Below are 25,058 nucleotides of genomic sequence, written 5' to 3' on the forward strand. Positions count from 1 at the left end.
CAGAACGGTGAAAATGAAGAAGTTTGGTCCTGTGCCCACGGATTTGGAGTCCATCTCAAGCTATCTATGGCTCTACGGTATTCGTATGATCCCGTCTAATAAAGGTCACTACTATTTACTGCCCCTCTCCCCTTTATCAGAAAAAAAACAATAAAATCTATTCCTCAATCTATTCATCTATAGATACTCCTATCCTTAGTCAGGAGTAGCAGGATAATTGATTTACCTTGCCTGTAGAAAGATACTAGCTTGACTTGCTTTAGAATTAAAGCTATAATCAGCCACAATTGAGCTTTTAAGAGCTCAGACCTCTTTATTTTTGGGACAGCTCAAGCTCTGACTCGAGCTTCGAATTTGGCAACATATACTTGCAGAAGAGACTATTGCAGACCTGAATCATAAATGAATCTGAAACTCATTAAGGTTTTGACTATATGTCCTTTTCTAACCATATTGCCCGGAGGAATTGCCATTTTAGGCTGTTTTTATATGCAAGTACACATTTGATTGTTACCATAAGCTAATGCAGCACTGCACATGCTCAGTAACAAGACGTGGAACCAAAACATGAAAATGATACAAAAAAAGGTAAACATTCTTATAACGACCATTTCTAAATTATTTCAGACTTGAGTTATATTTTCTTTTAAGTTTTATTTTTTCTAAATTTCTCCTGAATTAAAATAAAATTGATGGATTTAAATATAAATAATTTTTTAAACTATGCCGGACAACCGCGCATCCTAGCCGTATGGTTCCGCCCTTGCTTATATATTGTTGAAAAATAGTACGAGTAAATATAAAATTCTCCATCCACAGAGGTTTCCTAGATGACATTGTCACTGTGTTTGGCTGATCATGGCATGGAGAAATCAAAATAATGGTGAAAGTAGAGCGGAACGGTTAGGTGGACCTGTCTTCCCCTTTTCTCCAAATGCAAACAGATAAATTATCACGTTCAAAAAAGGCAAGAGACGGTCAATGAAAATGAAATACAAGCCCATAATTATTTAATTCCAGGGGGAAGGGGGGGTAAACTAGTAATTTGGAAAACCATTGAAACAGACTTAAAGGGCTGTTTGGTATCGCCGCATGTCCATTGTCATATTCCACAAACAACAGCCCACAGCGGACTCCACGAGAAAAACAGAAAAAAGTAGAAAGAAAAAAGCCTTCGCTTCACTGTGTGATTCTTGTTTTTATAAGCCACCCACCTAACCCACATAAATAACAGTACTAAGCTGCAGGAAAAAGAAAAGTCAGATTGCGAGAGAAAGCTACTTTGTTTTTTCTCCCCTCGTATACGTCGTTTTGTCGAACACTCACTCGCTATCTATCTCGGATCGCGATCTTCATCGTTGAAGCCATGGCCTGTGCAAGCTTTGCAAAGCTAAACGCAGCTTCTTCTACCTGGATCGGCCAACAGTCTTTTGGTCAGCGACCTGGATCTTCCTCGGCTCGTTTTGCAACTCGCCGAGTCTCCCTACCGATCCGTGCCAGCTCTTACAAGGACGAGCTCGTTCAAACAGCTGTTAGTTCATTGTTGATCTTGTTTAATTATACGTATTCGTTGTCTAAACGAATCCAGTTTGAATGACTCGACCATTATGATTTATAATTCTATTGAGGTTCTTGTTGGATTTTCTTTGTGATTATTGAAGTTTCTGAAATATTTTCAATTAAACCCATTAGTTGGGTGCTTTTAGGCTTTTTGTTAGACAAAAAGGTGATGGTAATACAAACTCTGAAAATCACTTTTCACATGAAGTTAGATATATATTGGTTATTAGTCGAATCGTGCTTAATTAGCTTTTTCTATTGATGGGTACAGAAAACTGTTGCATCACCTGGACGTGGAATCCTCGCAATTGATGAATCGAATGCAACTTGTGGGAAGAGGTTGGCATCTATTGGGTTGGACAACAATGAGACTAACCGGCAGGCATATAGACAACTCTTACTGACCACTCCTGGTCTTGGTGAATATATTTCTGGTGCAATTCTTTTTGAGGAAACTCTTTACCAGTCCACCACAGATGGAAAGAAGTTTGTGGATTGCTTGCGTGATCAGAACATTGTTCCTGGTATCAAAGTTGACAAGGTATATAGTTTTAGTCCAATGAACTGAATATCAAATCTGAAATTATCTTTGTCATACAATTGTATATAATTGCCATAAAAAATTGCTATTTCTTGCGCATCAGGGTTTGGTGCCTCTTCCAGGATCAAACAATGAGTCTTGGTGCCAAGGTTTGGATGGATTGGCATCAAGATCTGCTGAGTACTACAAGCAAGGTGCTCGTTTTGCTAAGTGGTAAGATATCTGCATTCTCTGCAGCCTTCACCCTTTGCTGATCCTTTTCCATTGCTTATATTTGAATTCTCTTCACATTAATTATTCAGGAGAACAGTTGTCAGCATTCCCTGTGGTCCTTCTGCTTTGGCTGTTAAGGAAGCTGCATGGGGACTTGCTCGTTATGCTGCCATTTCTCAGGTATTGTTTCATTTGAATATTTATTTTTCTCTTATAGAGGCTAAATCCCTTTCAAATGAATAGGAAATGCATTCATAACACAGTACCTTCTTCTTCTTCTTCTTCTTATCTTATTTTATTGTTTCCAATAATTTAATTTTTGTGAAGGGGTTGAATTTGAACTTATGCTTCTGAAATGTGTATGATTCTTTTTTCTTTCCCCTAATTATTTGGTGGGGAGGGGGTTGGATTTGAACTTGTACTTCCAAAATGTGTAAGGTTCTTCATAATGATAAATGTGAGACCTTTTTTGAATTCTTGAGGCAGCGATATACCCTGGATTAGGTTAAAAGAATGCTTGGCATGCCAGTGCCAATAAGCTCTGATTTTTGGTTTTGTATATATTTTATGTGCAGGACAATGGTCTTGTGCCCATTGTTGAACCTGAGATTCTTCTTGATGGAGACCATGGAATTGAGAGAACACTTGAAGTCGCAGAGAAGGTCTGGGCTGAAGTCTTTTTCTACTTGGCGGAGAACAATGTTGTGTTTGAGGGTATCCTGCTTAAGCCTAGCATGGTAACACCAGGTGCTGAACACAAGGAGAAAGCTTCTCCTGATACCATTGCCAAATACACACTCACAATGCTCAGAAGAAGAGTACCACCTGCAGTTCCTGGAATCATGGTATGAATGCCTGAGTGCCTGTTGCTATGAATCTATTGAGTACTAATTTTTCTCACTTATTGCAGTGGTCATTTACCTAAAATCTTTGCCTATTGTCAAATGATTTAATTCTTCTAGATTCTTAATCGAATTGTTAAACAACTTGAATTTAGAATTAAGAAAAAATGAAAACTTTGATTCTAAGTTGTTTGATAAAGATGCATAAACATACAAACTGTGCTGCTTTGAATGTGGTTGTTCTCTGTGCAACCTTCATGTTCATTAATTTCAATTGTAACATTATTGAATCTCTTGACAATTATTTGAGAATGACTGGATGCAAATTTTGACTTCACAGTTTTTGTCGGGAGGACAATCTGAAGTTGAAGCGACCCTTAACCTCAATGCAATTAACCAAAGCCCCAACCCCTGGCATGTGTCTTTCTCATATGCACGTGCACTGCAGAATTCTGTGCTTAAGACATGGCAGGGGCATCCAGAGAATGTGGAAGCTGCACAGAAGGCACTTTTGGTACGTGCCAAGGCAAACTCCTTGGCACAGCTTGGAAAGTATTCTGCTGAGGGTGAAAACGAGGAAGCTAAGAAGGGCATGTTCGTCAAGGGCTACACCTATTAAGCAGCATTGCATGAATGGACATGCTGCTTGTCGTTTCTTAAAAGTGTACTTTGTATTTTCTATCGGTTCTTCTTACATGTTATGATGTTAGATTTGCTTGCTGAGGAAATGTAGCATTAGGTGAGCTTCTTAATTTTCTTTCCCCTTTTTAACTCCTGTTCTTAAGATTAGAGGCTTGAATAATACCTGAGGGAAAGAAAAGTTTTCCGAACTGTTATCCAGGAAATGGTATGAATTATTGTTCTTGAATTTTTTATACGAATCCATGGATGTTTCTATGGTCATTTGAAACAAATAGTGAGACCTTTATCTCTCTTTGCTTCACTATTTCCAATGGCAATTGGCATGATAATTTGGCTGCTTGTCTTCCAACTTTGAGTGGCTCTTGTTCATAGCCCGCAAAAGTGATGAATGGAATTGGAAGAAGAAGGAATAGCTTCTGGGTTGTGACTTCTAACAAGTGCTGGAATTAAATACTTTGATGTCATGTGATCATTATGTTATGGGCTGCTTTTGCTTAAAGAGCAACTTGATGCAACATTTTTGTGCTGAAAGCTATTAGAAATACATGGCATACCGAAATAGATCAGCAGTCTTCTTTTTTTCTGATGGAAGTGTTAAATGTTTAAATGTCAAAAACAAATGCTATACCACTCTGACTCAACTCTAACTCCACTTCTATTTGATTATATGTTTAAGATTACTATTGGGTGTTGGAAAAACAGATTTAATATATTTTTATTTTTTTTATAAACCACATTTTTCAAATCTTCTTTTTTAAAAAATGTTAATTACCTTACCTGTTTTTGCAAAAAAAAAAAAAAAAAAAATAAATTCAAAATAACATAAAATAAAATCTCAATGCCAAATAAGTTGGGTAATGGTTAAGAAATCTACTATGTTTTGATCATTAAAGATTGGGATAAAATCTGTTTTGATAATTATAGCACCCAATTGTTATCAATAAATATATGATGAAACCCCTTATTTACAGCTAAAAATTCTTAGAAACTGATGCCTGTATGTAACAACTTACAGACAGATACAAATGATATGGCACACAGCAAATTCCCCCCCAGTCCCTTAAAACGGCACGCAGTGGGCATCTCCGAAGCCCCGTAATAAATACTAAAGTAGGTAGGTCCCTACAATCCTCCCCACGTGCACATAGGGCGCGTGAACTGTATTAACAAAAAAAGAAAAAAAGAAAAAGAAAAAAAGAAAAGCAGCTATACGCCTACTCTCTGTTCTCTCTCTCTCTCTCTCTCTCTTCTTTTTATTTCTGTTTCCCAGTTAACAAGAGCAACCAACCACTGCAAAAATCAGAAACAGAACTACCAGCACAAACAAATTTTAAAAAAAACGCTGTCGTCTCAGTTTGACACCTTGCATGCTCTCTCACTTTCTCTTTCTTAATTCGCCTTCTCGGCAGATTCCTTTTCTTACCCCCCACTCCAAAACCCTAAAACCCTCACTCCCCCTCCCCTCCTCCCTAGTAATAATGAAGGACCGACCACCTTCCTCCGTCTACGTTCCTCCACACCAACGGCTTCGCTCCGTCATTACGAAGCCTAGTTATACCTCTGGTTCCGCTGCTTCTTCGGTTGGCGATAATCTTAATCATAATCATAATCGAAGTGCCGTTTTAAATGGCTCTCCTGTACCTTACTTTCAACAACAGCAGCAACAAGGGAACGGTTTTGTTGATAAGAATATTAGTAATTATAAGTTCATTTCTGCCTACGGTGATGGAGTCTTTGAGGAGGGATCCGATCGCGAAATGGAGTCCTCCACTGTTCTACCTGTGAGTAGTTCTTGAATTGTATCTTCCTTTTCTAAATACTCTTATTAATACATTTGAGCACGTGTGCATTTATTTTATAGTTTATACTGGTTCTGGTTATGCTATTAAGTTTATTTATAGTTTGCGCATGTGTGCATGTGTTCCCTGCTTCATGTTTTCCCTGTTGAATGTTGATGCTCAGTTTTCTAGGAGAAGTTAGAGGTCAAGTCTGCGGAGATATGGATTAATATTTGGAATGGAAAGACAAAGGTTGCTGAATTCTTTTCATTTTGAAAAGAACTTCACTCAGGATTATTAGGTTTGATATGATGATGCCTAATTACTTATTCCTCAGGGGATGGTGGGTTTTTCCCTTGGTGTTTCTAGTGTCTTGAGAGTTAAATGTAAGTGCTTCTAATATCCAAGGATTGCTTATCCTCTTGGATGTGTTGATTGGTCAAGCAATTCTGCTGCGTCTTGAATCATCGTGCTCCCTAATGGTTATTATGCAGTCATCCTGCTTATCCTTCTTAGTTTTCACGTAGCTATGCATCCCATCATCATTTGCAATGATCTCAAACATATATTCTTCTGTTTTAATAATTGCAGCTAAAGATCGCTACTTGGCATAAGGAAATAGAATATTTTGAAATCTTCATAGGTTTCCCTTATTCGGAAAAAGTTTAGCCATGCTAAATTCACCTAATTTAATTATCATAATTCTACTAGTAGGGTTATGCCTATGAAGTTCCCTGTCCTGGAAAATTTATTGTGTGCACTGCTCGTGGTCCACTATTCGAGTATGATTGGTGATGGAAAACTATTCTCTGTGCTCAATGGACTTGAAGGTTGCCTTTGTTTAGAGTTAAATAAGGCCTTTCGATTTTTTGTTTATAAAATCCTAAGTTTTAATAACTTAATCACATTCTTTTGCTTAAATAAGCTTGTTGTTTTATGTCCGAAGGATGTAATTATGATTACTAATGATTTCTGTTTGGAAATTTCCGAATCTAGAGTTATTGATTCAGAGAGCTCATAAGTGCACAGGTTTGGAGCTGTCAATATTAAATATTTCAGGCCAATTGGCAATATTAAAATTATTTAGCTATTCATTATCAAGATTTCCAGCATCGATAGTAAGGTGATTTGCTAGAGGATAGGGCCAAATCAAAATTTATCTCTTAAGAGAGCCGGACATATGCAATTTTATTGCTTTTAGTGGGTGATAGAATTGGGAAGGGGTGAAGAAAGGAAGGGGTTGATCTAAATTGTAACTAATATGGAGACATGTGATACAATGTGATCAAATGGCTCTACATCTTTCTGAAGGTGTAGCCCAAAATCATTTAGAGTGGAGAAAAAGAATCCATATAGATGGACCTAAACTGGGGGTTAGGGGTTAGTTGAGTTGAGTGCAGTATTATCTTTTTAATGATATCTCCACCATATTATGAATCAGTGCCTTGTTGGTTTCTTTAAATTGTATAGGATCTTTGACAAGGGTTCTACATGGAGATCCCTTGTCTCTACTATTGTTCATTTTCGCACTAGGAAAATGCTGTGGAGAATAAATTTCTGTCAGCGTCTTATAGAAAAGGGATGTGGTGCACATTTATATCGTGTTCATGGTTATTTTGGTTTTATGTTTTTGGACTAGCAAATTACTTTTAATGCACAAATTTTCTTTAGTTTATCTAAATCATTAACATTGATTCTTCCAGTAAACCCCAAATATTATCTATTATTGAAAAAAAATTGTTATAGTTTCATTTGTTGCAAAGTCAATCAATCTATTTATTTGTCCGTTATGTTTCTAGTTTAGCTAATCACTTGTTAATGTACCATATACTTGAGAATTAGTGGCAAGTTGTTATGTGGGGGAAAAACTAAAAAGTTTAAAAATTTACCTTTGTTTATCTTTTGTATACTTTTAAGAGGTACTAGAGATCCATCACACACATCCAAAATAACCATATTCATTTGTTTTTGCAACTCAAATGTCTCTCTCTCTCTCTCTCACACACACACACACACACTCACTTTCACTCATGCAGGTATACACTCCCTAGTACTTGCCATGTCTTCTCATTTTAGTTCTTCATTGATAGAACAAATCTCTTAGGTTCTATTGCAGTTTATTTGTACTGTTTTTGTGGTTATTTATACTCTCTGAAATATGTTGGTTAGGGTGCTTCCCTTTCTGATAACATTCAGGAGTGGAAATGGAAGTTAACCATGCTTTTGCGAGACAAGGAGAAACAAGAATTGGTCTCAAGGGATAAAAAGGATAGACGTGATTTTGATCAAATAGCAGCCTTGGCAAGCGGAATGGGTTTATATAGGTAGCTTATATTTCATCAGATTAATTCTTCAATTTGATGTGGTTTCAATTGGTATTCTCATCTGAAGTACTTTTGCAGCCAACTATATGTAAAAGTTGTTGTTTTCAGTAAGATCCCATTGCCAAACTATAGATTTGATTTGGATGATAAGCGTCCGCAGAGAGAGGTACTTTCTCCTGATTCTATTGTCTTAGTTTACCTTTCTATCTGATATAGTATGGGTCATACATAAATGTAATGTTTACTTGCTACCTTTGTAGATAACACACATGAAAACATTTTTTCTCTGCGCTTCAGAAATTACTGCCTCCCATTGCTCTACCTTTCCACATGACATTGTTAATGCTTTAATCTATTCCAAATACTTTCATTTCATTTGAAGCATTATTTGCTTTCGGCACTGAACACAACATGTGTGTTATTGGATGTCTTTTTCTAGTCTAGGTTTCGTTAAAGCATGTACTTGGAAATCCTTTTTGCTCCCTTGAGTTGGGAAAACCTATGTCTGGGATGTCAACTTAAGTAATTTTCATTTGTTTTAGTTATAAGAATCTTATTTAACATTTAAAAAATTGGCAGGTGAACCTACCTCTTGGTTTGCAAAAAAGAGTGGATGCTTATCTTGGAGAATACCTCTTTCAAAGATCCAACACTAAGGAAAGATTTCCAGATTTTTCCTCTTCTAGATCAAGCAGCAATAGTAGTCTTGCTACTGATGAAGGGCTTTTTGAGCCAACAGAGTCCCTGGCATCCAGTAAGGCTGTCATGGAAAAAATTCTGCAGAGGAGAAGTTTGCAATTGCGTGATCAGCAACATGCTTGGCAGGTTCATATTACCCTGAAAAAAATGAAACTACGTCACTTATGTTGTTAGGGAAACATCTCTTCTTAAATTTTGTGAATTTAGGAAAACAAAAGTAGTATCTGCAATCACATCTGGCAAATTGTTTTCACAGAATGTTGCTTATGAATATTATCTATTCTTGGTGTAAATGCTTTATTATTTTCAAAAAATCACAGTAATGTTTTAGTACATGATATGATTTATGAATTCTACAAGAATTTGCTACATTACCTAACAAGACTAGTTGTTGTCAAGTTGAAAAAGGGAAGCTTGTTCTGGAATTTCAGATAACACACTATACGAAGTTATTTTATTTTGCTGGCACCACCTCAATTCATTCCGTGTTAATATTGGTTCTAACTTCTACAATCTTTACTTGCATGCCTGTGATTCTAAATTACTTGTGTTTTCATATTATGGAGTATAGACCAGTGTGTATGTAAAAAAACTAGATGTTATCCATGCGATATTTGGATGCTAAGAGTTTATTTTAGGTTTTAAATCATTCATCTCTTTCTAGTATCTTTTTGATTGCATCTCTTTATTCAAGGTGTGAATTAGTTGGATTCTTTTCAAAATTCTAAGTTTTTATTTTTAGGAGTCCCCAGAAGGCAGAAAAATACTGGAGTTTCGGAAAAATCTACCTGCTTATAAAGAGAAGGATGCAATATCAACAGCCATTTCACAAAATCAGGTTTGGAAAATTTAGTACATTCATGTACACCTCATTTCAGGAAGGCATAAGTCAAAATTAGGTGGCTATTGTTCTTGTGAGGAATGGATATATTGAGCATTAGGATTTCATGAATTGATATCTACCTTTGGGATTCAGTGTTCTCCATGATCTATAATGATGACTGGAATTTGGTATTTGACAGGTGGTTATTATCTCAGGTGAAACTGGTTGTGGCAAGACCACACAAATTCCCCAGTTCATATTAGAATCTGAGATAGAATCTGTCCGAGGAGCTGTGTGTAATATTATATGCACACAGCCAAGACGAATATCTGCTATGTCGGTTTCTGAAAGAATTGCTTCAGAAAGGGGAGAGAAGTTGGGTGAATGTGTGAGTTCTATCTCAACCATAGTCTAGCAATACTTTCCCAGTTATAACATTTGATATTTAGAACATTGAAAGAAAAGTGAAGATGCCCTTGTCCTTTCTTTTCTCATCTTTAAAGGTTGGATATAAAGTTCGGCTTGAAGGTATAAGAGGAAGAGATACCCACCTTCTCTTTTGCACCACTGGTATCTTGTTGAGAAGGCTACTTGTTGATAGAAATTTAAAGGGCATAACTCATGTTATCGTGGATGAGATTCACGAACGTGGAATGAATGAAGGTAAACTCTTAGTTTTTTAAGTTTTGTTTTGTGAATGCAGGATATCATTTTTTTTCTCCATACTTATATCTTTCCTTTCTTCTTTAAAAAAGATTTATTTATTAAAAAAGTTTTCTTTTCTCTAAAAGAAAAATATGTGCATGATTAAATCTGACTCTTTCAAGGTACGCTTGATTCCAGACTTTCTGCTTATTGTCCTTAAGGATCTCCTTCCTCATCGGCCAGATCTTAGGCTGATTCTGATGAGTGCAACACTTGACGCGGAGCTTTTCTCATCCTATTTTGATGGAGCTCCAATACTTCGCATTCCAGTAAGTTAAAATGCCGTATTATAAATGAAAATGATTTTGATGATTCTGTTTTAGAAAGGAGGGGCTGGGTGATTGGTATTCCAGTGAGTTCTCATGATGGTTTTCAAGGAAGGATTGGCATGTATTTCTACTTGTGTTTTTGCTTACTTCCCTTTGCTTCATTTATTCATATTAGCTGAAATTTTAGTTAATTACTGAAGATGAGGACATCCTTGTGCTTGAAGATGGAGTGATTTCCACTTCATCTTTATTATCATCTATGTTCTTACTTCAGAAGCATATCTTATTGACTCTGGTTGTGAGTTATATTCTATTTGCTTTACCTCTGTTCGGCATATGTAATGCTTGTGCTATAATGTTAGCATGCAGTGACTTTATTATGTTGGTGTGAAGCCTGGAGCTGGTCCCTTCACGGTATCTATTGAACATCATCTATTGATGTGAGGTCTCTGGATCTGTGATTTTCTGCCCTCTATATACCAGCATTTTACATAATCAATTGACTTTGTTATGTTGCTGGGATGCCTGGAATGTGGTCCTTGCTTTGATTTATTTGGTAGAACTCTGAAGTATTATTAAACATCATCTATTGATATGAAAAACTTACATGTGAATCTGTGATTTTCTGCCTTTATCTACCAGTATTATGCATAATGCAGTAAAGCTTATAGAGATAAATAAGTTATTCCCATAAGTTAAAAAAAGTGTGAAAAAGAAATTCGAAGTTGATTTTCATCTGATTGGAGGGTTTAGACTCTCTTTCCTCCTAATATATATTATGTCCTACTTAAATTCGTACATTTTATTTAGTGGGATGTGTGTTCTGACATATTCATACCTTGGGCGACTGAACCTTATTATTTAAGGCATCTATAACTTCTAGCATGAATTTTTTTTGCTTTCTAAGCATCAAATTTGTTTTATTTCTGGTCAAAGTTATATCAGAATGCAGATTATAGAAATTGTGGTCTAATCAGGGCTCTAAATTTTTTGATGGCCTAATTAGGGTTTTACATACCCAGTGCGAACTCTTTATCTAGAAGATATCCTGGAAATGACAGGTTACAGATTAACCCCATACAACCAAATTGATGACTACGGCCAAGAAAAGGCGTGGAGATCAAGTAAACAAGCTCCAAGAAAGAGGAAGAGCCAGATTGCTTCTGCTGTTGAGGTATATGAAGTTCTTATGCAAGGTATTGCTGTTTGTGTCTTGTTCATTTGGTCCTGATGGCTTTTTCTTATTTTGGTAACATGCAACCAGGAGGCACTAAGAGCTGCTGATTTCAAGGATTATAGTCCTCAGACTCAGGAATCTCTGTCGTGTTGGAATCCTGATTGCATTGGGTTTAATCTGATTGAATATCTCTTATGCAATATATGTGAGAATGAGATGCCCGGTGCTGTCTTAGTTTTTATGACTGGTTGGGATGACATAAGTTCCCTGAAGGATAAGCTCCAGGTTCATCCTATTTTAGGAGATCCAAGCCGAGTCTTGTTGCTCACCTGCCATGGTTCTATGGCTAGCTCAGAGCAGGTGAATTCATTGACGTAATGGTTTACTTGTTAATTTCATCACCTGCTAACTTGTTGTTTATTCTCTTCTTTTTGCAAATCAATAACTGATCAATGAATGGTGTCCTAATATATGTTGGCCTCCTGTGAAAGATGGAATAGTAGATTGGCTCTAAATATTTTGGTTGCCTGTTGCCTAAATGTTTTTATTAATTATTGTGAGATTGCAAATGAGATTGTTTTAGATAAATTCATTATTTTCTCAGTGCTTTTTTATTCAAATAATTTTTGACGATATATGTTGGAACTGCCTACAGAGATTAATATTTGATGAACCTAATGATGGGGCGAGGAAAATAGTGCTAGCTACTAATATTGCTGAGACAAGTATCACAATTAATGACGTTATTTTCGTACTTGACTGTGGGAAGGCGAAGGAGTCTTCATATGATGCACTAAATAACACTCCTTGTCTGCTGCCTTCCTGGATTTCTAAGGTTTCTGCTCAACAAGTAAGGTCTTCTTCTATTTGACCTTTGATCTCTAAGATGGGTTACTTTTTGGTTTGTGATATGTTACATTGTTAATCTAATTAAGTTGAAATTACTGTTGACTCGTGATTTAGAGGTGTGGGTCTCTCCTTATCCTCACCCGAAATAGATTCTAATTGGTATATCTTGATATCTTAGGAGGCGAGGAAGCACCCAAGTTACCAAAAATTGCTTCATATTATCTTCTTCTATATTACAGAAAGTTATTGCTACATGCTCATCAAGACTATTAAAATATTTAGTTGAGGAACATGCAGAGTGAGTTTTCAGCACTGTTGATTTATAATTCCTATTAAAGATATACCATCTTCTTGGAAGTCTAATAATTAGCAAGAAGAGAAACCACATGTCGCTAGGTGGTAGTAGTCCTTTACTTAAATATAGGGTCCATTTTTAACAGCACCCAATCTGGACTTTGTCAATTTATGTTGACTATTTAGGTAGAATAGAAATACAGGACACTGCAAAGTGAGACGACTGTGGAATATGAACAAAAAGACAATCCAAATATGCAGAGATGTGCATATATATTCGGTGAATAAAATTTTGCTTAAAGTGCCTAATATGAGTGATGTGGTCAGAACAGCAACTGATCATATTTGAAACCGTTAACATTGTTTGTCTGAATTGACTCTTAGATTTACTTGATTTATGTAAATTTTTCAGTCTTTGTATAATTTCTTGGTCCTTTATGAAATCTTCCTTCTCCCTTTCAATCCACAAACTAAGAACGAAAGAGTGGATTTGATGGACTGCGAATATAATCAGGAAGTAGGCCTGAAGCAAGACTCTTTAAATGGCTATTCTCATTGCATGCTTTACATGAACTAAGTGTTGGATTGAATTGATGCAGAATCAGGGTGGTTTGAGTGCTCATTCAATATTAATTGAACCTTTAGTTTCTTCCATCTAGTTTTAATTCTGTAATCATGCAGTTTCACAGTTGGATTATCCTCACACAATAAATGACTTTGTTACATTTCTGTTTACTGCATATAATGTAGAGAAGAGGAAGAGCTGGCCGTGTTCAACCAGGAGAATGTTACCATCTCTATCCTAGATGCGTTTATGATGCTTTTGCAGAGTATCAGTTGCCAGAAATCTTGAGGACGCCTTTGCAGTCTCTTTGTCTACAGATTAAAAGTTTGAAACTTGGAAGTATTTCTGAATTTCTCTCTAGGGCTTTGCAGTCGCCTGAGTTGTTGGCGGTAATGTCATTTTCATATTCTCTATCTGATTTCCATATTGATGTGGTTTATTTGAATTTCGTTATTTTCATATTAATGTGGCTTATTTGAATTTGCTTTTCTGATTTTTTTCTTTTAGAATTTATTGCTCTTCATTAGTGCAATTAATTTTGCAATCTCTAATTTCACTCACTTTTTTCCCAAATTTGTATTTTGTAGGTTCAAAATGCTATCGAATATTTAAAAATCATTGGCGCCTTAGATCAGAATGAAAATTTGACTGTTCTAGGTGTGTTGGATGTTGATTACTTTTTATTTCTAATGTTAACTTGTGCCAGTTTGTTCCTAGAGAAATATTAACCACATCATGTATTTCTTGACAGGAAAATATTTGACTATGTTTCCCATGCAACCTAAACTTGGAAAGATGCTCATACTAGGTGCTATCTTCAATTGCCTGGATCCAGTATTGACAATTGTTGCTGGCCTTAGTGTTAGAGATCCTTTCTTGACACCAATGGATAAGAAGGATGTAAGTCAGCTTCCGCTTTTTGTTGCATGATGAAGGTTGTGCGTTTGTGATATAGGCTAGATTTTGATGACGTGTTCCACGTTAATTTTCACGGATAATAAAGGTTTTATAATTGAATTTCAGGTCTGATTTGACAGAAATTCAAATTTGAAATAGAAGAATAGGAAAAGAAATATAAGAAAACTTCTAAGAGTCAACAATTCGAAGGTTTAGGAGTCATAGTAAAGAGAATTGGAACACCCAATTCTACAATAGCAATTTGCAGGAAATCTTGGTTTATTGAATCTGAAAAGAAAAACTGAATAATAATTGTTATAAGCCTAGATATTTATACACTAAACTAATCCTAACATGACATGGCTTAGGAATCCTAAACTAGGAAAAATTACAAACTACTAACTAGGAAATTCTAAACTAACTAAAACGCCCAAGTCACACTTAAAATAAAATAAACTCCTAAAAATAAATTTTAACTAATGTTCTAGCAAAACTAGAAATTATAGAAATACCCGTAGGGCATTGCAATTGTAAATATTAAACCAAATTCTGAATGTGTTGATTATTTGAAAGTGTTGATGTTTCCTTTCTGCATAAGTTTGTATGCTTCAATTAGGATTAGAGTATAAGAATTAACAATTAATATGATGCACCTTAGTAAGCGTGGCCAATGACCACGGTTCAGGAATTGCTGGTTCACGGTTCTGTGGCAACCGGAACTGGACCGGAATGCCCTTTAGACGGTTCAGGGCCGTTTCGGAACCAGTTGGTTCCGATTTGGTTGGTTCAGAAATATATTAAAAAAATAAAAAAGAGAGCCTGAACTTGATTAAATAGTCCTTATATACTAATTACATAATTATTACATTCATTATTAATTTAATATTAATTTAATTACTTTTTTTTTAAAGAATTTTGCCGGTTCGGAACTGGAACCGCTGGTCCCGGTTCCATCTAACAGGGAACCGGCCTTGAATAGGCCCCCCATGGTTCCGGTTCCGAACCGGCCTGTGGCCACCCCTACATCTTAGGTTAAATTGTTCTTAGTTTCTCTTGTTGGTTATATCACATGTAGCCTCGTTTGGTTCATACATGTCTACGTGGCCACCCTTACATCTTAGGTTACATCCTTCTTAGATTCTCCTACTGGTTATATCATGTGTATCTTCGTTTGGCTCATAATGTCTATGTCTTAAGTTATTTCTTAAGTGACGCTTATTGAGAAATTATTTAGTAAAAGTGGCACCTCTGTGCAAGTTTGGAGTGGACAAACTGTAATTCATAAATTTTTGTCACATTATGTGATGAATCCAACTACATTGGGATTAAAGTTAACGTTAGTCATGTTTGGTTCACTATTAACTTTTATGAGACTTTGTTATAATAATATTAACTCTCTCATTCCAACCTAGTTGTGAGGCTAAGTTTTGTTGATCTTTTTCTATTTCTACCAAAAAGTTGAACTTCCTAACATTCTTCCTTCCCTAAATAGGTTACTTCCAAAGAGGTAAGGGAGTTGATGGGTTAGAAGGGAACTTCTTAGCACATTCTTCTCCTTCCACAAAAAATGTGGTGAGATGGAGAGCTTTTAAGGCTATTTTCTAGTGGTTCAATTTTCTGAACTCTGGGTATGCCACATAAGTCATATATGGACTTACAATGTAAATAATTCATTCATTTCTATTCCTCTTCATCTTGTGTTATATTTCTCTCTCGACTTTCTTTGCTGTTCAATAAATTAAACCTAATCATTCCATATGACAGTAGCACTGGTATTGGAGCAATTAAGCCATGGCACCACTGCTTTCTTCTTGTTTTGAAACAACTCTTGGTTATTGCCATTCCTTAAAAGATTTTACTTTTAAGCAGAGTGTTACCAGTCGTCTAATCACATTAAGTGGAACAGGAAATCTACTATAACAGTTTACGTTTTCTCCATCTCTAGAAATCTGTTTCATCAGTGTTATGGCACTCTTCCATGACTTCTTGTTTCTACTGCTTGCAGTATATGGTTATAGATCAATTAATTTATTTTCCTACTTTGCAGCTTGCAGAGGCCGCAAAATCTCAATTTTCCTGTGACTATAGTGACCATCTTGCCCTTGTCAGGGCGTATGAGGGCTGGAAAGATGCTGAAAGAAATTTTGCAGGATATGACTATTGCTGGAAAAATTTTCTTTCGATGCAATCAATGAAAGCGATTGATTCTCTTCGGAAGGAGTTCTTATCCTTGCTCAAGGATGCTGGCCTGGTCGATGGCAGCATAACGTTCTGCAACACATGGAGTCATGAAGAGCATCTTATTCGTGCAGTTATTTGTTATGGCCTCTATCCAGGAATTTGCTCTGTTGTGGTGAGTAATTTATTCTTGTTAATCAAGTTGACACCATCAGTTCCTTTATTGCATACACACAGACATCCATACAAGAAAACAACTGTAGTATGATTAGTACGCTTCTCTATTAAATTAATATTAACATAAATGTTACACAGCATAATGAGAAGTCATTCTCTCTGAAAACTATGGAGGACGGGCAAGTGCTTCTGTACTCGGTGAGTCTTCCCTTCTGTTGTGTTCTTGTATGTGTTTTCATTTTCAATGGAGTACTAGGTTCTCTGGATCTCTTGTATTTTACTTTAATAGCATGGTTGCTCTGCTAGAACTCGGTCAATGCTCGGGAGTCTAAAATACCTTATCCATGGCTGGTCTTCAATGAGAAGATAAAGGTCAATGCCGTTTTTCTTCGGGATTCAACAGCTGTTTCTGATTCTGTGTTGCTTCTCTTTGGCGGAAGCATCTCCAAGGGGGAAACTGTAAGTATTCTTTTCCTATTTTGTACCCTTTCCTTTCATTCCATGTCTATTGTTTCGAGCATATGGTTGGAGTGATGATTGCATAAAATGCCATTCTGTGTTCCATAGGATGGACATCTGAAGATGCTGGGAGGATATCTGGAATTCTTCATGAAACCAATTATAGCTGAAATGTATCAAAGTTTGAGGAGGGAACTTGATGAGCTGATTAAGACAAAAGTAAGTGAAACTTTGGGTGGGAACAAGTTCTGTCTGAATTATTATGCTCCTACTGTTATTTACATCAGTGCTTTATTTCATTTTATTTTTGTTAAAGATTTTATTCTGGGAATAAACAGAGTCGTGCTCCTATTTTGAACATTTTGTTATTGCTTTCTGTACACTTGTCTTTGGCTAAGAATAGCATTTAAGAGATTACCTTTTATTTCCCATGTTGAACATGGACAGCTTTTGAATCCCAGAATGGATTTGCATGCGTATCATGACCTCCTATCTGCCATACGTTTACTGGTTTCGGAGGATCCATGTGATGGTAGATTTATATTTGGTTGTCAAGTCCTCAAGCCGTCAAAGATGTCTGTTACACCAACACAGGGAGCCTTAGCTTCAAGGACTGAAAGTGGCCCTGGAGGTGATAATTCTAAGAGTCAGCTCCAGACATTGATAACCAGGGCAGGATATGCTGCACCAACATACAAGACAAAGCAGTTGAAGAACAGCCAATTTCGATCCACTGTGGAGTTCAACGGAATGCAAATTATGGGGCAGCCTTGCAACAACAAGAAGAGTGCTGAAAAGGATGCAGCAGCTGAGGCCCTCCGGTGGCTGATGGGTGAGACACGGACTGGCCCTGAGTATATCAATCATATGTCAATGTTGTTAAAGAAAAGTAAGAAGGATCATTGCTAAGACAATGTTGTCAAGCGTACTATAGACCACTTCCCAGCTTGCAACAAGCAGAGGAGTTTATCGGCTTAGCAATGCCTGGCCACATTTACTTTAGTCTCATCTCATTGTTATGTGGGTCCAACTCCTATTCTCTGCTTCAAAGAGGAAAAGGACAGTGGAATGGCAATATCATGGTGTGGTAATTCCGAGGGTCACTTGATACACGGGCAATTTGATATGCAGGTTGGCCCTGCAGTCGTGGGCATATATTGACTCGGGTAATTTTTACCTGGTTTTAGGCAGAGCTAGGCTGACTGGTTCCGGTTATATGAGGAAACATATATTTCCAGTGTACCCCTCCGCCTCTGGAGGTGCATGATTTATGATACAAGGGACTAGTGAATTTATCTGTGAGATTAACTGGAAAGGATGATGATTCAAGGCAGTAGTGCATTTATCTGTGAGATTAACTGAAGAGTTATTGCATTTAATCTTGTGAGATTAACTGAATAAGGAAGATTCAAGCAAGGCAGTAGTGCATTTATGTGAGAGATTAACTAAGTGGCTGAATAGCATTTGACATAGGAGTATAGTTCAACTAATTTTATTATGATGCTGCAGACCTCAGAAGCGCCTGTACAGTGTAAATATCTGAACGGTTAATGCACAACAGTATGTTACTATTTCATTGTTATTGGAGGCTTTTGTGTAAAAAATTCTTGAGGTCCAGCATTAGTATATTCTTGAATTCTCCTCATCCGCATTTGTTGGAAGGTTAATTTTGTTGAATTAATAAAAAGAAAGTAACTTGTGGTTTTATTGGTTGACGTTTTCAACAATAAAATTAAAAGTTATTAAGCTCTAAATTTATGTTATTAAATCTAGCATCGAAGTAAAAATTATATAATTTTTTTTATTTAAAAAATATGTATATATATATATATATATATATTTAAAAGTATAAAATGATAAAATCACACTATTTTATGCTAATTCTTAAATAAGAATTCATACTCTAAATTAGGCTCAATTTTTGTATTACAGAGAGAGAAAGTCAGAAACTTAGTAGGTTACTTCCTATAAATAATCTTATTAGTATAGGGGAGTTAGTAACACTCTTTATAAACTTGGTAGGTTACTTCCTATAAATAATCTTACTAGTATAGAGGAGTTAGTAACACTCTTTATAACCTAGGGGTTATTGGATTATGCTAGAGGGAGAGTTTTTTAATTTTTCCCATAAAATTGTAATTGTTTTCTATTTCTTATTTACAAATTTATTAATAATTTAACTCGCAAATAAATTTATATAAATATATAAATAAGTCAATTTATAAATTAACGAGTCGAATATTAAGAAATATAAATTTAATTTATTAATTATAACAAATTTTTATTAACCAGCATTTACTAAATCGAATTTTGATTAATTTACTAAAGATTTGACTTGTTTGCAGCTTTATTTATTTATAATTTTGATAAAAAAAAATAAAAGAAATTGTAACCGGTTCATCATGGGCCAGAATTAGACAAGTGTTTTTTCTACTTTGTTATTCGTTGGCTCATACGGGTCCCACCCAGACCAGCCTAACCAACTGTTGACAGAAACAGCAAACCCTAACCTGCAAGACAAACCACCTTCTCCCTTGTTTGGTCTTCTCCCTATCTCACTCTCTGCCTCAACAAACCCTAATTCCACTCTCATATAATTTCTAATAACAACAACAAGCTAATAAAACAAATTGCTATGCTAATTATCAACTACAATAACCTCTCTTTCTAATACCGAAATTCAACAAAAGACAATGTCACTGGATACGCATAAAAGACCTAATGGTAATGGTAATGGTAATAGTACTGGAAACGGTGTCGTACTGCCAACACAGGTAACACACAGACTGAGATTAAACCCTAGCACCGATCACAATCCGGAAAGTTACGATGACCTGCAATTGGAATTCAGTCCTCTTCTTTTCAGCTCACTTGAGCGCTACTTGCCTCCTTCAATGCTCAATTTGTCACGTGACTCTAAAATCCAATTCATGAAGGACATTCTCGTTCGCTATTCTCCTGAGGGGGAACGCACTCGTGTATGCTTTAGCCTTAATTTATACATCTTTTGTACATAATTTATTTGGATTTATTATACGTATATTCTTATCTATATTTTACAGTATTTTGTTAATGGATAGTAACGGTAACATAGATATGATTCTTTTAGTAATTTGATGTTTGAATGGAGATTCAATGTTTGTTTATGTATCTGATTACATTTTGAGTTGGAATTATATGAATTCAATCATTAGCCTCTTAATTATTGGTTTCATTATGTGTATTACGTAGAATTAAGAAAACCAGCATTTGAGGAAACTCATGTTTCTTCTGTTTGGTGCCCATGACCCTGTTTTGCATAACGCATAAACACTCTTGCTAGCGATATTAATCATAAATTTGAACTGTTAGCACTATTTTCTTTTCCTTCTAGTAGTTTCAGTCTATCCCCAGAAGTGGTGTATTATATTTTAGTATTTCTTGCAAATCAATGTATTGCATGTAATTTCGTGAATGTCTGTGTTATCAGTTATTCTATCTATCATTTTTTTTTTGGTTACTTTTTTAATTGTCAATTTAGTGCTTATATCTTTTCATTTTCTTTCCAAATTCCAGATCCAAAAGCATAGAGAATATAGGCAGAAGATTATATCAAACTATCAGGTAATTCCACATTGAAAGTTTGATAGGTAGATCTCATTATCAGAATTAGTTTTTTAAATTCAGAAATATCATTTATCTGATACCTGGAATTGGTTTATTTTGGTATTAAAAGTTGCTGCTGATGCTATTATAGTTGAATAGATTACTTGCTGTCTTTACATTTTGTCCAATTCACATAGCCGATTCTTTTAATGCTATCAGTAATTATAGCTGCAATGGTAAAAGAGAACTTCTGTCAATTATTTTTTTTCTTTTTTGCTTATTGCGGGTTGTAGCAATATTATTCTGCTTTTTTATACTGCTATCATTTTTACTGTTTTCTCTTTTTTGCAGCCTCTACACAGGGAGCTGTATACTGTCAATGCTGCAAAATTTTTTGTCCCTTCATTTCTCAAAGCAATCAACGAAAACACAGAGGAGGGTTTTAGAAATATATGGGTTGAACCCACACCAGGAGTTTATGTATTTGAAATGCTTCAACCAAATTTTTGTGAAATGTTGATGTCTGAGGTATTGTTATGTCAATTGTACAATTCTGCATGTGCTTTAGTTTGTGTATTCTTATAAGGTTTTAATTGCTTAGGTGGAAAACTTTGAAAGATGGGTTCATGAGACAAAATTCAGGATAATGCGCCCAAACACAATGAACAATTATGGTGCTGTTCTTGATGACTTTGGTCTTGAAACCATGCTTGACAAGTTGATGGATGAATATATACGTCCCATGTCAAAATGTATGTATCTCATTTCAGTTGGGAAATATAAAGCATATATAAGAATTTCATGATTGTTACAAAAAGTGATTTTATCATTGTTGAGCTGCTATGTAGTGTTTTTTCCTGAGGTTGGCGGATCAACTCTGGATTCTCATCATGGCTTTATTGTCGAATATGGAGTGGATAGGGACGTTGAACTTGGTAGGTGCTTGTTTGAATCTTTTTTTTCTATTGCCTTTGATTACTGTGAATTTATTTGTTTTATCTAGCTTATTACACTTTGGTCAATCTAGGAGTGAGTGGAAACTAAAAGGAAGTAAAGACTTAACAGACTCTCTTAACTCACCTTCAATTCTTCTGTGTTAATGGCATTGTATAACATAAGTTTTCTTTCATCCTCCCAACGTTTTTGTCAAAGTTTTACTTCAAGAATAACATCTTACATTTTGTTTTGTGAGAGGATGGTAATGTTATTTATTTCTGTTGACAATTTATTTTTCTTGATTCAGGAGGACTGTAACTTTTCACCGTTCCTTTTTAAATACTAGAACAAAGTGCAACCTTGTCCGTTTCTTTTGCCCACCTTTAATTCAAAATTTTATTGCTGAAATCTATATAAGCTTTTGTGAAACATCAACCAATTTTCTTTATAGGTTTCCATGTGGATGATTCAGAAGTTACTTTGAATGTCTGCTTGAGTAAGCAATTTGTTGGTGGAGACTTGTTCTTCCGTGGTGTACGTTGTGATAAACATGTGAATACTGAAACCCAAGCGGAGGTATGTTAATTATAAGACACGTACCCAGAGTGCCATAGTTTTATTTTGTGCTGCAATTTTTATTTGGCCTTTTTTTCATATATATATGCTAGCCTAATAAAGTTTTCCACTTTCTACAGTTACTGTCTTTAAAAATAAATATATTACAAATTATAAGAATTCTTCAACAATTGTTCTGAACTAGAAAAGAGCGTCCAAGATGGTCAAAAATGTTTTTTTCTTCAAACAAAAAGACAAGGATATTACTAGGCCTATCTATCAGAAAAGGCTAAGATCTAACTTTGGATTTAGTAATTATGAGTCTTTTGAGCTTCATTCACATGTATTGAATGAAGTAAAAGTTATTTTCTTTCTATCAGTTCTTTGTGATGTCAAAAGGCCATGGTGGCTCTCATTAAAAGGGAAAAAATAGACCATGGTGGTTACAGATTGTCATTTTAAGTAACTAAACGCTCATCTGATGGGTATTCATTTGTCACACATCTGTAGGAAATTTTAGATTATGTCCATGTTCAAGGGCATGCCGTTCTACATCATGGTCGCCATCGGCATGGTGCCAGAGCTACAACTTCCGGACATCGGGTCAATTTAATTTTGTGGTGCAGAAGGTGTATCTCTCTCTCTCTCTCTCTCTCTCTCTCTCTCTCTCTATAATTCTGCATGTGAGCTTTCACCATCCTTCCTTTTGTGAAAGGAAATGCATTTCAGTACAGGATATTGATTTGTATATAAGGACCATGATTTGATCTTGTAAAATAGTACTTCAATACAAAGCAGAACTAGTTTCCAACTAGAGTACAGACTGTAAAGTGAATAAGTCCTTCAAACTTGAGGAACCTGATACTATAAAATATAAACCATAAAGAAATACTATAGAAGCCAACAGTATATTTTGGTTTTTTTAGGTTTGACTATTGTTTTGTGTCAGACAAGCAGCAAATTACAGGAAAAGCATTTTATTTCTTGTCTTCTCATATTTGGACAAGGACGTCAACATAATTGGCATTCTAATCCTATTTATGTTGGCTCGTTTCTTGGGCAAAATGAGTTGGGTGGTTAGTAGCAAATCTGTTAATATCTTTTTTTTTTTTTTGTAGTTTTAATGGTATTGAAATAAATTTTGCTTCTTTCAGTTCAGTCTTTCGGGAGCTGAAGAAATATCAAAAGGATTGTTCTAGCTGGTGCAGAGAGTGTCGACGTGAGAAAAAAGAAAGGCAGCGTTTGTCAATTACTGCTACCAAGCTGGTAAGACATTTTAAAATGCAGATGAGAAGAAAAATATTGAAAAGATTGCTCTGACAGTTATGACTAACCCTTATGACGCCTTTTTTTCTTTTTTTTCTAGGAATTGCTGAAGAGGGATCGTATATCTGCATCTTGAGTTGGTCTACCAGAAGCTTTGCTTGTTTAGCTATAAAATGGCACAATTCCTCTCCTCGTCAACCCAGAGGGATTTTCCTTTGTAAATTTTAATACGTTTTTTTGTTGTTGGCTAGGCTTTTGTTGCTAATGTGGGTGGGGCACATAGCGTAGTCTGTCCATATTCTGCATTGCTTCTTTTCCCATTAAAGATTCACCTCTGTAAACTGCAGTATTGTTCTCTGTGTCATCCAACTTGAGGGGAAAATAACAATCATGCGTGCGGTCATACTGCAATGTAATTTTAGCTAATGAAAAATATAATTGCTGTGCAAAAATTGATCAGCTTTCTGTTCTTTGGTCTAGAATGTAACCATATAAATTACTTTGAAGTAGATTTGTTCACAAGTATGACGACTCAAATTGCCTGATCAGTCGAGTTCCAGAAGAATTGTGGGTTAGGCAGAAAATTTAATTTAAAGGCCCAAGACAGTCTTGTTTGATGACGCAAATATTATTTACTTTAGTGTTGGATTGGGCTGGTCAATGAGTTAGAGCTAAGAGAAATTATTGAGTTACTGCCTGCACATGCATGGGTCTCTCACATGTTGAGCAAAAGAACAAAAAAAGTGTAAAACCCATCCCTTAGTTCCCATGCAGATGCATGGCTGCCCAATGCCCAGTAATTTCCCTTGGATCTGATTGTTTTGTCCGAAATCTAATAGTTAGGCTCAATTGATCAGGAATGGTCGAAAGCAGAACAACCGGTGGGAAGAGGAAGCAAGAACTAGAGAACAAAATGCAGATGTAGATGGTGGTCTACCTAATGCTAGACGTTGCCTGCCAAAATGAATGGTGTGTCTGCCCTCAACAAAAGGTGAGAGAGTCTTCCACCCGATCTGTGGGTCTATAACCGGAACTAAGGAATAGATAGGCTTAAGCCACCGAATCCCGTAGTAAGTCTTACTATTCACTAAATCAAATTGAAACTCGGACTCAATTTAAAGCATTGATTTGTAGTTAACCTAAGCATCATATTCTACATATTTAATTCAGTCTACCAGCATAATTAGGCAAGAATTGAATTTACATAAAATTATAAATTGATAAGTCTAAAATCTTTACTGCGGAGAATCTAGAATTTTAAAATTTAACATACCAATGAATTCAGTTACATCTAACCCGAGGATGAAGGAGTCAGGCTATTAGATAAAGGAACTGCAGAAAATTAACCACACTTGAAAAACAATGAAATTGAGGCTGTCAATCTCGAGAGTGAGTTAAAATCATATATTCCAAAACGATTATAAATACTTCAATAAAATATTTGTTTAATTAAAACTAAATACGTATCATGTTATGCTTCTGTAAAATAAAATAAAATAAATTTTATTTCATACCACGGGACGGAGTATCTCAGTAGAACCCTAGTCCCATCACTAACAGTCTCGACTCTCTCATTCCAATAGAACTGGCGTCCAGAGAGTGAAGCTCGACTAGAATTCTTAAATCCAGCTCGGTCACTTAATTATCACTAACAGTCTTAGCCTTTCGGCTCTCTTACTCCAATAAGACTAGCGCCCAGAGAGCGAAGCTCGACTAGGGTCCTT

The 25,058-nt window shown here is 35.7% G+C and overlaps 3 protein-coding genes across 5 annotated transcripts; all 3 read left to right on the plus strand.

The window, feature by feature from the left end:
* The first annotated feature begins 1,160 nt into the window (after window positions 1-1,160).
* LOC8275109 (fructose-bisphosphate aldolase 3, chloroplastic) lies at window positions 1,161-4,070 on the plus strand. The gene is made up of 6 exons (XM_002526262.4): window positions 1,161-1,531; window positions 1,832-2,101; window positions 2,205-2,314; window positions 2,404-2,494; window positions 2,890-3,159; window positions 3,497-4,070. Exons 1-6 carry the CDS (start codon window positions 1,367-1,369, stop codon window positions 3,773-3,775), a joined length of 1,185 nt encoding a protein of 394 aa, XP_002526308.1. The 5' UTR covers window positions 1,161-1,366; the 3' UTR covers window positions 3,776-4,070.
* Window positions 4,071-5,010: 940 nt separating this feature from the next.
* LOC8275108 (DExH-box ATP-dependent RNA helicase DExH5, mitochondrial) lies at window positions 5,011-18,699 on the plus strand. Of its 3 annotated transcripts, none has more exons than XM_015723635.2 (19): window positions 5,011-5,579; window positions 7,746-7,900; window positions 7,979-8,066; window positions 8,480-8,725; window positions 9,342-9,437; window positions 9,622-9,810; window positions 9,926-10,085; window positions 10,266-10,396; window positions 11,403-11,570; window positions 11,661-11,933; window positions 12,229-12,423; window positions 13,467-13,670; window positions 13,869-13,938; window positions 14,033-14,181; window positions 16,226-16,531; window positions 16,672-16,731; window positions 16,840-16,992; window positions 17,101-17,211; window positions 17,454-17,620. In XM_015723635.2, exons 1-19 carry the CDS (start codon window positions 5,166-5,168, stop codon window positions 17,475-17,477), a joined length of 3,192 nt encoding a protein of 1,063 aa, XP_015579121.2. In that variant the 5' UTR covers window positions 5,011-5,165; the 3' UTR covers window positions 17,478-17,620. The 3 variants fall into 3 exon arrangements, with proteins under 3 accessions (XP_015579121.2, XP_002526307.3, XP_015579120.2); XM_002526261.4 differs by having other exon boundaries at window positions 5,016-5,579; window positions 17,440-18,699; XM_015723634.3 differs by having other exon boundaries at window positions 5,016-5,579; window positions 7,773-7,900; window positions 17,440-18,699.
* A 759-nt stretch (window positions 18,700-19,458) lies between these two features.
* LOC8275106 (2-oxoglutarate and iron-dependent oxygenase domain-containing protein CP2) lies at window positions 19,459-23,793 on the plus strand. Its single transcript, XM_002526259.4, has 9 exons — window positions 19,459-19,970; window positions 20,548-20,595; window positions 20,929-21,105; window positions 21,179-21,329; window positions 21,426-21,512; window positions 21,965-22,089; window positions 22,579-22,697; window positions 23,223-23,334; window positions 23,435-23,793. The coding sequence occupies exons 1-9, from the start codon at window positions 19,686-19,688 to the stop codon at window positions 23,468-23,470; spliced, it is 1,140 nt and encodes a 379-aa protein (XP_002526305.2). The 5' UTR covers window positions 19,459-19,685; the 3' UTR covers window positions 23,471-23,793.
* The last annotated feature ends 1,265 nt before the right edge of the window (window positions 23,794-25,058 follow it).

The sequence above is a fragment of the Ricinus communis genome, chromosome 4 (assembly GCF_019578655.1).
Source record: "Ricinus communis isolate WT05 ecotype wild-type chromosome 4, ASM1957865v1, whole genome shotgun sequence".
NCBI classification, from domain to species: Eukaryota; Viridiplantae; Streptophyta; class Magnoliopsida; order Malpighiales; family Euphorbiaceae; genus Ricinus; species Ricinus communis.

Coding starts and splice junctions, on each gene's coding strand:
- LOC8275109 (XM_002526262.4), top strand. CDS start 1,367: ATGGCCTGTGCAAGCTTTGCAAAGCTAAACGCAGCTTCTTCTACCTGG. Junction 1,532..1,831: donor ACGAGCTCGTTCAAACAGCT/GTTAGTTCATTG, acceptor TGATGGGTACAG/AAAACTGTTGCATCACCTGG. Junction 3,160..3,496: donor CTGCAGTTCCTGGAATCATG/GTATGAATGCCT, acceptor TTGACTTCACAG/TTTTTGTCGGGAGGACAATC.
- LOC8275108 (XM_002526261.4), top strand. CDS start 5,166: ATGCTCTCTCACTTTCTCTTTCTTAATTCGCCTTCTCGGCAGATTCCT. Junction 8,067..8,479: donor ATAAGCGTCCGCAGAGAGAG/GTACTTTCTCCT, acceptor AAAAATTGGCAG/GTGAACCTACCTCTTGGTTT. Junction 16,993..17,100: donor GCATCTCCAAGGGGGAAACT/GTAAGTATTCTT, acceptor TGTGTTCCATAG/GATGGACATCTGAAGATGCT.
- LOC8275106 (XM_002526259.4), top strand. CDS start 19,686: ATGTCACTGGATACGCATAAAAGACCTAATGGTAATGGTAATGGTAAT. Junction 20,596..20,928: donor AGATTATATCAAACTATCAG/GTAATTCCACAT, acceptor TCTTTTTTGCAG/CCTCTACACAGGGAGCTGTA. Junction 21,106..21,178: donor GTGAAATGTTGATGTCTGAG/GTATTGTTATGT, acceptor TTAATTGCTTAG/GTGGAAAACTTTGAAAGATG.